The 14,359-nt window shown below is 39.9% G+C and overlaps 1 protein-coding gene across 2 annotated transcripts; it reads left to right on the top strand.

The window, feature by feature from the left end:
- The first annotated feature begins 11 nt into the window (after window positions 1-11).
- Window positions 12-12,947, top strand: METTL16 (methyltransferase 16, RNA N6-adenosine). Of its 2 annotated transcripts, XM_074152754.1 has the most exons (10): window positions 12-275; window positions 497-696; window positions 2,841-2,981; window positions 4,156-4,271; window positions 5,026-5,168; window positions 8,695-8,764; window positions 10,530-10,619; window positions 11,506-11,679; window positions 11,769-12,408; window positions 12,785-12,947. In XM_074152754.1, exons 1-9 carry the CDS (start codon window positions 148-150, stop codon window positions 12,384-12,386), a joined length of 1,680 nt encoding a protein of 559 aa, XP_074008855.1. In that variant the 5' UTR covers window positions 12-147; the 3' UTR covers window positions 12,387-12,408; window positions 12,785-12,947. The 2 variants fall into 2 exon arrangements, with proteins under 2 accessions (XP_074008855.1, XP_074008846.1); XM_074152745.1 differs by having other exon boundaries at window positions 11,769-12,947.
- The last annotated feature ends 1,412 nt before the right edge of the window (window positions 12,948-14,359 follow it).

The following is a 14,359-nucleotide window of genomic DNA, read 5'->3' on the forward strand; positions in this document are numbered from 1 at the left end:
GGGGCCGCGGTGCGCGCCGGGAGCTGGGCGGGAGGCGCGCGCCGCCGGTGGCTCTGTCCGCGGCGGCGACGGCGACAAGGCCGTTAACCCGCCTCGCGCTGCCGGCGGCTCCCCTTTCCCCTTCCTCGGATCACCCCCGTCGCTGCTATGGCCCTCAACAAGTCCATGCACGCCCGCAACCGCTACAAGGACAAGCCGCCCGACTTCGCCTACCTGGCGGCCAAGTACCCCGAGTTCCAGCAGCACGTGCAGACCACCCTCGCGGGCAGGGTGAGGTAGGACCCGCCCGGAGGCCGTTGGCGGAGCGGCGGGAGAGGCCGCGTCATGAGGGAGAGCGGGCGGGGTAGGCCCGGGCCAGGCCGGGCCGCGTCCCGGGGCTGCGTTGAAGCGGCTCCCGCCGTCTCCCGAGCGCCCTTGTGCGTGTGTGTGTGACCGCCCCCGGGGTGTGCGAGCGAGAGGGCGCTGGCACCCCGTAACCGCTGCTTGTACCTTTCAGCCTGAATTTCAAGGACCCTGAGGCAGTGAGAGCCCTGACGTGTACCCTGCTGAAGGAGGATTTTGGGCTTACGATCGATATCCCCGTGGAAAGGCTTATTCCTACCGTTCCCTTGAGGCTGAACTATATCCACTGGGTGGAGGATCTCATTGGTCATCAGGATGCTGACAAGCACGTCCTGAGACGAGGCATTGATATAGGTACTTGGAAAGGCAAAACGTTCAATTTGTTATTTACTGTCAGTGAAACTAGCTGATAAAGTTTGTATGCATCCATAGGGAAACACGAAGTTTTGCATTTTTTCTGTCTTCTGGCTAGTGCATTGTATTAATGATCAATTTTGCTGTGGGACATCTGCGCGAGAGAGTTTGTGAGGTCCATAGCAATATTTTCTAGGATCCCTTTTAATAAAATTTCTTCTGTGATTTCAGGTGTATTTGACAGATGAATGATCTGTCTTTTTTAAACTTGGATTTTCTTGTTTTTTTTTTTTTTTTCAATGCAGCTATTTTCATGAGCTATATTATAGAAGGGGCTATATTAACGGAGGGAAATATTGCAAAGCTGTCTTGTGGTTGTAGATGGTCAAAGATTTCCTGTATGTTGTTGAAAACAAAGTGTATCTTAAACTGGACTAAGCATCCACAGATGGATGATACCATCCAGTACACAAGTCTAGGAGCATTGCAGCTTGCTCTGTTTCAGTATCTGGATTATTGGATGATATCTGGACAATACCTGGATTAAGCAGTACATTAACGTAAACAGTTATTCAGTAGAGATGTGAATTTATAAGATGTGCACTGATGCATGTAATTTGGTTTTCATTAAAAATAAAAATAAGGCAAGCTTTATAGGAGTAAGAAACTATATTCCATATACAGATAATAAAATCCGCGTTTAGATTCCAAATTTTTGGTGATTCTGTATGAATTATTTAAAAGGCAATGGTACATCTGCAATAGTACATTTGGGTTTGGTTCACCTCTTTCAGCAATAGAAACTTCCTTTATGATTTCAAAGGTTTGTTTTTGAAGATTGTTTTGTGCTAAAGTAAACTCATAACGAAATAGAAGCTGGAATTTTCTTTCTAACTTGTGTTTTAATGCTTGACATTAAAACTTTAAAGTTACTGACTTTGAAGCTTGGATTCGGTAATTTCAGTTATCATGTCAGTTTTTTCATTGGTGTTTTCTTGGTGTTTGCTAGCATGATTTTTTAAATGGAATTTTTGATCTTCTGAAATTTACTTACTTGCGTTTTTAGCTGGATTTGTGATAGCTGGATTTGTGATTGATACAAGGTTTATATCATCACCTGGTGTGTGCACAGCTGCTTTCCTTTCATAACTTTTAAACTGGTTAGCCAGCTTCTACGCATTTGCTCCTAGGTTATGTTTTTGAAAACAGTTTCTATGAACTTCATCATGGTAGGTGGCTAAGTAGAAGAGACAGATTCTTTATGTCCTCCAAATATTGAAAAATCTTCAGTTTGGGTTTGCAATGAGCATTGATGTTCCAACTTTTTTAAAGCAGTAAGTCATCCAAGAAAAATATTACAGGAGCGCTGGAAATAACCACATGCTTTTGCATACTGACAGACGTTGTTATTTATGTTTCAATCAGTCAATATAACAGTAAACTCTCAATATATCTCTGAGCTCAAGTTTTGTGGTGGTGGGATATCTTTCCCTTTTTTTATGTCCATTCCTTTTAATCCTAAATTTGACTGTCATTGGTAATTTGATTGCTTAGATATGCCATAATTATGGGAAGGAGTTATTTTGTGCTAGTATGTGCTTCTCTTTGTTACCAAGTTTTTATCTGTCTGGCTGTCGTCTTAGACATCTTAATTGGCACCTCTCTATCTTTAGTTGTTTTGGTATTAGGGAAAGACAGTTTGATGGAACAGAATTGTTAGAAATGTGTTTGATTTTTGTTGCTGTTTGCATCAAAGTAAATTATCTGTGGTAGATAAAAAAATGAAGAAGAATATATTTGTGGTAAGGTTTTGGTTTTTTTCTTTTTTAGTGAAATCAGAATATATTTGGCTTTCACTATATAAATGAATCACTGTCATATAGAAGAAAAAATAGTTTATCATTTATTAGAAATTTTATTCCAGAGTATTAAATTATTTATTTTATTAAAAAGCGCATATTTGATAATGCTGTATTTCAAATTAAGAAAATAAAGTTCATTAAAGGGCTGAGTAGTAGATGATCAATAATCAACTTTTTCTTGAAATTAGTTCTTTTTGTGGTAAAAAGTACATAGTTAACAGCCACACTGTGTCTAACACCAGAGACTTGTTTTGCCTTTTTCATGGCTTTTCACTTCTGCAGGGACAGGGGCATCTTGCATATACCCATTACTTGGAGCAACTTTGAATGGCTGGTATTTTCTTGCAACAGAAGTGGATGATATGTGCTTCAATTATGCCAAGAAGAATGTGGAACAGAATAACCTGTCTGATCTCATAAAAGGTATGCTGTAGTAAGGTATTTAGTAGCATACAAACGTTGTGATGTATTTTTGCCGTGTTCAGTGGCACATCAGAATCTGTATACCTGCCAAATACATGCTCAGTTGTTCTAGGTATTATTCTTGCTATATATAACCTGAACTTTGGTGATTGGCTGCTACCCTAACAATTTTGTATTCTTAGGATGATGATAAATTGTGGAGGTAAATGTTAGGAAGAGGGGCATGCCTTCTGCCTCAGTTCTAAATATCTTTGTTCTATGTGCATTATCCGTGATTGCAGGACTGGTAAAGTCTGCAAGAAATCCTGCTTGTAATAATGCTTTAACTGAACTTCATCCATATTTAAATTCCTGCTCCTTGGGCTGGAGTTCCTATGGTCTTCAGAAGATGTGTGACAGGACTTGACCACAATTTCCAAGGGAATTATGGAGCCTTTGGGGAGAGACGGTGGAGGTCTACATGGAGGTGTTTGCCTTCATCCTTGTGATGAGTAATAATAAGTTGGTGGACTGTAGTAAGCAGATTTGTCCAGAAAGGAACTCTAATATTTTTCTTTCATTGTGATTTTTCCAAATCATAGAAGACTACAGTTCCTGTGCAGGAAGTAATATTGCTAACACAGTAATTCTGTTTTATTATAAGATTAGATGTAAAGCTAATCTTGATGCTGTCTAACTTCAGTGAAGATAGTTTAATCTTAGTCTTTCTCTTTCTTAGCTCTACACTCTAGGAAGACCAAACAGTACATTTCCTTGAGTACCATTCTAGAATTCCATATCTGAAAAAAAAAATAAAAAAAATGTTTAGACTGGGATTTCCTTATTTCTGAGGAGCCTGGGGATAAACAACTGACACTTGTGTTAATTTTTGGAAGGGCTTAAAGTGTATTTGTAGTTATATCAGAGAACTCAGTATAACTCAAGAAGTTCCTATTATTTTAAACAGACTCATCTAATTCTACTACTGTGTATAAACGTACAAACAGCTTGTATGCTAATCTTTAACCTGAAGTCTTTATTTGCATGCTGGTACTTGTTATGTTTTTTTGTAAAAAATATTGTTTAGAAAGCATAGTTTTTATACAATGCATTGTTTCAAGAAACACTGAAACATAAATGGCATACCGGATAAAATATGAAGTTCCTTACTGACCAAATTCCTGTTTTCTGTTAGTGGTTAAGGTACCACAGAAGACTCTTCTAATGGATGCACTGAAAGAAGAATCTGAGATCGTTTATGATTTCTGTATGTGCAACCCTCCCTTCTTTGCCAACCAATTGGAAGCAAAGGTAAGTTAAATGTTGCATGTACTTCAGTGTTCAGTGTGTGGGAGAGTAGCATCAATTTAACTTCTTCCCTTGGGGAAGGTTGAGTGGAAAATCCCAAATCATGATGAAATAGCATTTAAGTCTTCCTCCTTCACCCCCCTGCTCCAAAGGAGTTTTGAAAAATTTAACTGTTACCCTTCCTAAAGTGGAGGATGACCTATAGAATTTTTTCATGAGTTCTTACTCATGAAAGTTTGAATTCGTTTGGAAAGCAGACCACTAGTAAATCTGAAGTCAAGTGCCCATTGCATAACAGAGGAATTAGTTTCTGGGATTGTGCCCGTCTCTGTTTTTCATTTCCTTAGTGATTTAGGCAGTATCCTACAACTCACAACGGTTCTTGCAATACCCGCTGAGTATAGTAAGAAACTTAACTCTCTAATACAAGGCAGTAGAAAATATATTTAAGTGTTGAAATTAAACACTACAGATTGTCATTGTGTAGATGCGTGTAACCAGCATGTCTTAGAACAACATATTTCATATTATCAAGATACTGATGTGTGACAAGTAACTTACCTAGCTTTGAGATTGTAGGGAATTCACTCACTCAATGCTTTGAACGTATCTTTGTCTATTATCTGTGGTTCTGATGGGAGGAGGATAACTAGCAGTGGTGATGCTTGCTACCTATGAAAGACTGAGTCAGGAAGCAGTGTGCAAAGCAGCCTAACATTTCATTAAATTCTCATCTCAAATGTTCTTTTTCATCCAGGGAGTAAATTCTCGAAATCCACGGCGTCCCCCTCCCAGTTCTGTAAATACAGGAGGGATTACAGAAATCATGGCTGAGGGGGGAGAACTAGAATTTGTCAAAAGAATTATTCATGATAGTCTACAACTTAAAAAGAGGTTACGGTAAGTTCTTTGTTCCAGTTAAAAAAAATCTGATCACCTTTTTTCTGCTCCTTCAACAGATATCATGTGAAAATCATATTTTAAGTAAGGAATGTAGCTGTGGTCCAGTGGTATCTGTTTAATTTGTTTAATGTTACGTACATATCCGTAACTAGTCTCAGTTAATGTAAAATTAGTTATTCCTGAGGATCAAACAATTACTGTTTGAGGTATTTAACGGCAGAAGGCAAAAAAAGCCTGTATGAGTGACCCTTGTAGCTTGCAGCTAAATTGGCACACAGACTTGCTAAAGACAGTCAGGGTTGATTCTTAAGGGCTTCTGGGATGGGGGAGGATTTATGACATTGCTTAGTTATCTGCTCATTACCTAAACGTTTCTGTGTTTTCCTGACTAAATTTTGGTAACTTGCAGCTTTGCCTACTAAAAGGCACCGTTGTACTGAATGTTGTCTTGAGTGAACATAAGCCGCAATAAAAATCATAGCCTTTTGAACAAGATAAACAGATGGCACATCTTTGGTTTTCTGACTATCTGACTTTTGCTCCCCCAGTGCTGTACATTATTCCTCTAGCTCTTCTGGAAGATTCCTTTTCTTAATGTCCTGCTGGGACTGTTTAGTCTGAGGAAGAGGAGACTGAGGGGTGACTTCATGGCTCTCTATAACTACTTGAAAGGACATTGTAGAGAGGTTGGTGCTGGTCTCTTCTCACAAGCAAATAGCGATAGAACAAGAGGGAATGGCTTCAAGTTGCAGCAGGGTAGATTTAGACTAGACATTAGGAAGAAGTTCTTCACAGTAAGAGTGATCAGACGCTGGAACAGGCTGCCCAGGGAGGTGGTTAAGTCACCATCCTTGGATGAGTTTAAGAGTCGTTTAGATGTGGTGTTGGGGGATATGGTGTAGGGAAAAACTTTATAGAGTAGGGTAGATGGTTGGACTCGATGATCCCAAGGGTCTTTTCCAACCTAGATGATTCTATGATTCTATGAATATAGCTGCTAAAACTTTATGTGTGTTTTACCACAGCTTCATCAGTGCCCTAAGCAAAGGAAATACAGCCTGCCTTTTTTACATTCAAGGAGTGTTTCGGTTTTTTCTTTAGGCCCTTCTAAGCAGAAAATTGCATTGGAACCTTATCTTCATCTGTCTAATACCAAAATTTTTCTTTAGAATGTTTGTTTTCTAGTAATGGGCCTGAAAAAATGAAGAATATACTCAAATTTTTGGAAAAAACACGACAAAGCAAAACTGCATTTGGCTCTGTTAGAAGCGCTTCTATCTTGTAGTGCTTTGAAGGAAAAAAAAAAGTTGATAAGACTGCAATTTTGCGAACCTTGAAACATCGTGGGGGTATTTTTGTTGTGCATTTCTTTTTTTTAATGACCTTCCTTTCTCTGTCACCCCCCAAATCTTACAAAATATAAATAGGGCATAGATAGTATGGCAGAGTGATGAAATTGAGATTTTGATGTTCAGAAGTAGTTACAAGCCAGAAGAATTAAACTTTTGAGACTTTTTAGCAATCTTGTTTGTGCCAGTGAGGACACTGGAAAATGACTGGTGTTCCTGTCAAAATTTGTACGTAGAATGTTATTTTAGGCTACTTGATGTATACAGGCTTTTAGCTGTGTATGCTCTTGTTTGTGTCTTGTATTTAGTTCTGAAAAATCTCTACATTTAAGCTGAAACAGTTGTTCTGAATTTAGTCAGTGATGCAATGGGTGAGGGAAGGCAAGTCAGAGAGAAAGCGATGGTATATACGTATATATTTTAAATGTTCTTCTACTTACAGCTCCTTTGTACATATTTTTTCTATGTAGTGGTTTTATTCCATCAGTGCAGTTTTCCACAGGAGCATGTAGTGTACTGTGTAAAATACTGTAATCTGGAAAGCACATGCATACAGTTGAGGGCATGATTGGTTCTGTAAGGTAGGGGCAGGGGATGCATCCGTGATGACTTCTGGAAATGGCAGTAGCAGTATGGTTTCTGGTTTCACATAGTGTGTGCAGATCCAGGGGAGACTTGCTTTTGATAAGTTGCTATTTGATGACCTTGAAAGGAGTGGCAAATGTAGTAGAGAACTGACTGATGTTACTCTCAAGGCAAGAAGTCTTTGCCTTGAAAAGGCGATGTGGGATTATGAAGAATGCGTCATTCCTGTATTGCTCCTCTTGGCAACGCCTCTAAGAAAGAGGAGGGTATCTCTTCACCTGCTAAATTGATAGTGTAAGGCATAGAACATACCCACATGCTAACTGTATATCATATCTAGGAAAAATAAGCTCTGTGTGTTCGAGGGATAGGAATGATTCAGTTCATGGTTTTGAATAAACTACCTTGGAGAATCTGGTACAGAAAGAACGGTTTACTTAAAATACTGTTTCCTGCTTTGTTAGAGATAAGGCTTGGCAGCTCTACCAAAGGGAGAGAGTAATGAACTGTTAGTAGATAGAGACTCCCTTGGGCCAGGAGATGATGTTGACTTATTTACCTCCATCCCCACTTCAGTTAGGAGTTGTAGGTTCAGTATTTTATAATTTTGGGAAAGGTGTGTGGTTTAGTTTTGCTAGAAATTTTGGGGTTTGATTTAAGTATTGGTGCGTGAAGTTCTATAGATTGCATTATGCACAAAGTCAAAGTCAATTTAAATAGTTGTCCCTTAATCCCTTTGGTACTATTTTATTTAATTTTTCAGTTTACAGTATATTTAATTTGTATATGTGAGCAATTTAAAGTGCTTGCCTTCAGTTTTGATGCATAGTCTTGAAGAAACTGTCCTTTGATAAATGGGAACTCCAATTTTCATACTTCAATAAGTTTTATTTACCAATCACCTTTTTGGATCCAGTCATCAAAAAAGTATGGAAGATGGGGTTGTAGAGCTCGAATAGTAATTTAGATGAAGAACAGAGGTGTAAAGTTTGGAGATATTAAAGGTGTGGAGCTGAGTGGAAGGATAAGCTCCACCAGAACTGGGCAAATAAATTTCTTTCTTCCCTAGCACCACCCCCCCCGTCCCGTGTTGGTTTCCTCGTGAAATAAGGATTCGTTAGTGGTAACCTGGATAACAAGTTAAAAATGAGCAGAAATGGTAGTTGATAGGTCTGCTTCTGAGGCATAAATTCTTGTCAATAGTTGAATATTCCTTTTTATTCTGATTCTTTCTCCAAAGAAAGTGGAGAAATTTAAAAGATTATTGTAAGGGGTAACATCTTCCACACAACTGAATTCACTCTTTGAAACAGGATTCTTGGTTGTTTAGGCACTGTTTCAATAATAGATTTAATGTATTTCATAAAAACTGGAAAAGCTTTGCCTGTCCAGTCTGTCTTTGGGCCTTCTGTTCCATTTCATGTTGTACTATATCCTAGTCTCTGCTTTAAGAGTGGGATTATTTTGTTGTTTTGTTATTAAATCTCCTATTGTTCTTGGAGGTTTCTGATCGAAGTAGTTTTTTCTGGTAGTTGCCTTTTTCAGTTGATATGCATTTGTAAAATGCTTTGTTAATGTGTTGTTTGCAGATGGTACAGTTGCATGTTGGGGAAGAAATGCAGTTTAGCACCATTGAAAGAGGAACTTCGAATCCAGGGGGTGAGTTTGTACATAGTCCATGTATGTCCTGTATATGTTTTGTACAATATACTATATTGCAATGCATGTGGGCAATGATTATTGAATTATTTTCCCGAGGTTTTTATTTACAAAAAGAAACTGCAATTCCTTGTTAGGGAACCACTCAAAGCAGTTGAGATTTATTTATTGTAGATTCAAAGCTGATAGATAAGTAGCACTTACTGTCTCCAAATTTTTGCCTTTATCATGTGTAGAAGCATGTCTTTGTCCATTCTGCTTTAAAATAGCCTTAACAGGGCTATTGTAAAAAAATAATAAAAATGTTCTAGCTCTTTTCCTCTTAGCTAACATAAAATCTAGCAATTTTGTTGATAAATGAAACGGTAGCATTCTTTAAAGCACAGTATTTTTTTGTTTGTGTTCAATTCTGGCACCAAGTGAAATCAAACCTTGTGCTACTATCTCATGCAAGAAGTCTGCACAAAGGACCTTTTTTATGGCTTTCTGGAGGAAGCGTATAACTTCCATACAAAGAAAGCGATTGTGAGATCTGACCTTGTATATGCTGGAGAGGTGAAGGAAAGAGTGAAATGATGAAATCCATGGTGAAATCAGTTCCCAGAAAGATGAACTACAGGCCATAGGGATTCCGTAAACTCAATGCCAAAAGCAGATGCTGAGCTAGCCACCAAATTTCAAGTGTCTGACTTTATTCCATATCCTTGAACTGTCACACCTCAGTCTTAGTAAAGAGAGAGAAATCCTTGCAAACCTGGCATAGAAAAGCTGAGTTTTGCTTTTGTATTTTTCTTGAAATTGCCAATTTCATTTTGTTCACATTTGTAATCTTCCTTGTAATAGAGCTGGGAATATGTTCATTGTAACCAAGCACGGGCTGTGTTGTGGTGCAGGTTAGGATGCAGCATAAATGTTCCCAAAAGTCCACTCATTGTTCAAAATTGTCTTGACATTTCCTATATTTATTGGAAATTTTGATAGAATTAGGAATACAAAGGCAGGAAAAGTTCTAGGATAGAGACACCTTTTCTTCTGTCTTTTTGAAGGCATTTCTCAGAAGTAAGAATTTTCTTTTTTTTTTTTTCTGTGCAGACCTGGGGCTTATGCTCTGGAGCTGATAATTCAGAGTGAGGTGGGATAGTTGATTTTTATCCTTGCTAGTATTTAGCACATTCTCCATACCATACAGAAATGCCTTACAGCATCCACGTGTGGAAAGACTAGTTAACACTAGCATTGGATCTGAGCTTTATATTTAAAGGCAGTCTAAGTTCAGACTTCGATATTTCGGGGCAAAGATAGAGAAGTGTTTCTGGGCACGGTTTTGCCACCTGCAGGCAGCGAGTGGCTTGGCTTCCCAGCCCTTCATTCATTGTCTTTGTTCCGTGTTCCTTTGCTACAGCCATGGGTTCGGTATTCAAACGCAGAACAGGAGCAGGTTCTGAACTAGGAGAAAGGATGTGCTTTTTGCAGAATCAGAATGCAGATGTATGCTGTAGGTGTGCTGCCTCGCTGCACAAAAAGGGTAATGTTGTGTGTTGCCGAACTTGAAGCTCTGAAAGGGTATAGATATGGCAGAGCAGAGATGGGAAATCCTGGGCATGGGTACCAGGCTTTGCACTGACCAGCTTCAAGTGGCACTGATATCTGTGAGCCATGTCAGAAGGAATCTCCATTTGTAACTTCTTTAAATTTGAAAATGTGTGCAGTAAAATAATGTTGTTTATTAATACAAAATGAGGTTTTCTATTGTTTCTTTGCATAGGTTCCTAAAGTTACTCATACTGAATTCTGTCAAGGACGCACCATGAGATGGGCACTGGCGTGGAGTTTCTATGATGATGTACAAGTACCTGTAAGTAGCTTAATTTTGATTTGCTTGTGATTGTCTGTGCCTCTTATTTGAGGAAGGGCCTAATGAGCTATAACTACTGTGAAACAAACTGGTCTCCTTCACACTGGAATGTTGGATGCACTGTATGGACTGGGGAATTTCTTAACTGGCTGCCAGTCTGTTAGCAGTAGTTACACGTGATTCATAAATGACCTATATTTAGGGAGTAAAAACGAAGCCTGTGCATGAACCTCCTGTGGGTTTCAGTGAAAGTAAAGGTCGCTTGTAACATGCTTCAAATAGCAATTTAGTATTAAAAATATGCTAAATTTGGGGCTAGATTTGAACTTAAAGCTTCCTTCTGAGAACTTGGTTTAAATTTACCATATAAATTCTGTTACCAAATAGACATGAACATGTCTAGCTCAGTCTTGCCTACATGAATGTAAGTGGAGCTTGTTCACCTTAACTAATGTGAGCCAGTTGCCTTTTTCGGATCCAGATGTACATATACTGTAAGATAGGTATAGACAATAACCAGCCTTATCGAAGATGCAAGTAAACCTTCAGTGAACTTGGATTAAAAAGTGGATGTTGGCACTTGACTTCTGTTCCCAGGAGCAGTTGCACTTTCTCAGCGCACAGAGAGCTGTGAAGGGACCAATGAAGTTTTTTGCCTAACAACTGAAGATAAACTCCGTCTGTCCATCAGGCTAGCACAAAGTGCATGATTCTCTTAGCTATTTTTAATCTAAAACTCTTTGGAGTGAAGTGAAACGAAACACAGGCCATTTCAATGACTGTTTAATGGCTTACATTATACTCTTAATCCCCATGTCTTCTAAGTACAGAAGTCATCCCACTAATACTGCATAGCTTTGTAACTTTTTTTTCTTTCTTCTTCTAGTCACCTCCCTCTAAAAGAAGAAAATTAGAAAAACCCCGAAAACCAATTACATTTATGGTCTTGGCTTCTACAGTCAAAGAGTTATCCGTCAAAGCTGCAGCTATGGGCTGGGATGCTGTAGAAGCTATTGCTGTGGTTAGAGCCTGGGTAGAGAAGATCCTCACTGATCTGAAGGTATGGTAGTACCATATGTTAAAACAACATTCTACTTGAAAGCATAACTGTGAGAGGATAGCATGAAGTTCTGCTGTTTTCTGCAACAGGTTCAGCATAAACGTGTTCCATGTGGAAAAGATGAAGTCAGTCTGTTTGTCACTGCCATTGAAAACTCCTGGATTCATTTGAGGAGAAAGAAACGAGAGAGAATAAGGCAATTACGAGAACTTCCTCGGGCTTCTGAAGATACTTTGCAAGCAATGGAAGAGGAAAAAACCAGCCAGAAGAGTGTGAGCAACAATTCGGACTCTGAAAACCCCAAGACTGAAGTCTCCGAAATGGGGTTTATGGCACCTGATGAGGATGTCCACTCAACCACAGGTGACGAGCTAATGGAAGAATCTGCTGCCAAAGAGGAACACAGCGAGCATGTGAAGGAGGAGGAGACGGAAGCCAAGCAGGCAGAAACATCACTTGGCAAAGGTTCCAGTAATGCAAAGGAGGAACCTTGCCCTTCAGAGGAAGCTAGCAATGTGACAGTTGAAAAAGAACAAAGTCCCAAAGAAACTAGTAGATGTTTTCTCTTTAAGTGCTTAATGAATGTGAAGAAAGAAGGAAACGATGTATTAGTAGAAATGCACTGGGTTGAAGGACAGAACAGAGACTTGATGAACCAGCTGTGCACATACATTCGGAACCAAATTCTTCGACTGGTTGCTAGTTAGCCCTTTTTCCTACTTTGGTAAAGTAAGTCAATCCTCAAATTCTGTAAACTATTTTCTAATGGATTAAAATTTTCAGCTAGAAAAACCTGTTTTTTTCCCATTTAGAACATGAGTAAAATGGAGATTTAAATCTCTTTTAATATTTTAAATAGCTTTGTCAGAGCTGCAAGGGGTACATGAAGTGTACTTCATTGGATGTGAAGTGATGGGGAACTAATAGATTTTGTGCTGCAGTTGTAAAACTACATGTTAAAGTAAAACATGTCTATGCTGTTACTGTTTCAAATATCAACAGTGCTTATTCTGGTCTTTTTTCTGCTGCAATAGAATTATATATTGTTACTAAATAGAAATCTTTACTGAAATATTTTCAATATTTTTTTTCAATACTAATGCAGGAGATGGTTAGTCTGCTGTGGGAATTGTTTTCTGCAGCAAGGAAGTCTTCAACTAAGGATGTAAGTGTGCCCCTCTTCCCTTTAATGCATTTAACCTTTGGTCAACAGAGTGGCAAGATGGATACATCCTTTAAGTGTCAATTCATTAAAATAATTGCTTTAGAAAAAATGTGTGTTGTACTTTTCTGGTGCTTGGGCTTTGAAACACAGAAGAGCCTACTATTAGTATCTGGTTTGGTAAACTTTGTTCTAACAACAAAATAAGCTCTTTGAGCTGCTTGGTTTAAAGAGGATTTAACTATGTTGACTGTTCCATTAGACATTCCTTACACTGATTCAAATATAATTGTCTGAAATGACAGCAGTATTCTTAAAGGATTTTGCTTCCATTTAATCTTAAGAGATTGCTTTAATAGCAGGAATGAGAGCACATGTTCATCTTCATGGGCCAGAAATTCCTTATGCTGGACAAAGATGGGTACAGAAGCTTTAGGCTGTTGAGAGGAAAGACAACTGGACTGAAAGCTGTTGCTTCCACACCTGACTCCATAGTCCTTTTTACCACCAGCTGTTTCTGGGCCGATGACCTGTTCCTGTGGAAAGAGAGGCTGAGGAACGTGGGTCGTGGTGGCTCGGAGAGGGTGCGTGTGGGTGTTTGAGTTGATGAGCACTGGCACTGCTTTGCATGAAGTCAGGCTCCCAAGCTGTGATCTGTTTCTCTGTAGATGTACAGAACATGGAGAGAAAGTATTTCCGAGAGAGTGTGTGTGCGTGTTACCCAAAATAAAAGATACACTCCTGGTGGAGAGAAGGAAATACTGCATGTGTTCATGCTACTGGAACCGCTTTGAATGCTCACCCTTAGTTGTATTTCTGGAAAGATGAGTGTGTTTTCTTCGGTTGAAAAGCAACTTAGAAAAGCCCTAATTTTCTCCCTTCTGTTAACTGTTGTATATTGTGCTACTTAGCACTTCTCCTGCAAGTGACAGACAAAGACCTGCATTTTTGGGGTACTGCAGAGTTTTCACAGAACTGCTTCTGATGTTCATGTCACTGGGGGAGGGATGAAACTATCCCTACTCTTTTAGAATCTGAAGAGGTTATTTTGGCGAGCTGAGCCCTTAACAACAGAAAGTGAGGCTGTTTGTCCTTCGTGCTGTTCTCTGTTTATCTTTTCGGCCTGTCTTTCCACGAGCACGAAGCAGCTCGCCATGGTAAGCCTGCTTGTGGCGTGCTTGTTGTCCTGAAGCAGACTGCCTTGTGTTGCTTCGTTAATTACTTATCTTTTACCCCCGTACAACACGAATAACCGACGCTCCTGCAGCGTACCCGGTTTGCTGCGGGAGCACCCTCCCGCCTCGAGCACACGGAGCCGGCCCCGCTCCTGCTCTTCCCCCTCGCCCGCTGGTAGCGGGGGCCTCTGCCCCGAGGAACCGAGCCCTCCCATTCCCTGCGCCCCCGCCGGTAGCGGGGCCGCCGTCCCGAGGAACCGAGTCGGGGGCGGAGAAGCCGCCCGGCGGCCGCTCTGGGTCGGGCGGCGCCTCCTCCGCCGGGCGGGGCGGTGCCGGGGTTTGA

Source organism: Numenius arquata, chromosome 1 (assembly GCF_964106895.1).
Source record: "Numenius arquata chromosome 1, bNumArq3.hap1.1, whole genome shotgun sequence".
Classification (NCBI taxonomy): Eukaryota; Metazoa; Chordata; class Aves; order Charadriiformes; family Scolopacidae; genus Numenius; species Numenius arquata.

What these genes read in the sequence shown, in the direction of transcription:
- METTL16 (XM_074152745.1), top strand. Translation starts at nt 148, where the DNA reads ATGGCCCTCAACAAGTCCATGCACGCCCGCAACCGCTACAAGGACAAG. An exon ending in GAGACGAGGCATTGATATAG is followed by an intron (nt 697 to 2,840) that starts GTACTTGGAAAG and finishes TCACTTCTGCAG; the next exon opens with GGACAGGGGCATCTTGCATA. An exon ending in CCAACCAATTGGAAGCAAAG is followed by an intron (nt 4,272 to 5,025) that starts GTAAGTTAAATG and finishes TTTTTCATCCAG; the next exon opens with GGAGTAAATTCTCGAAATCC.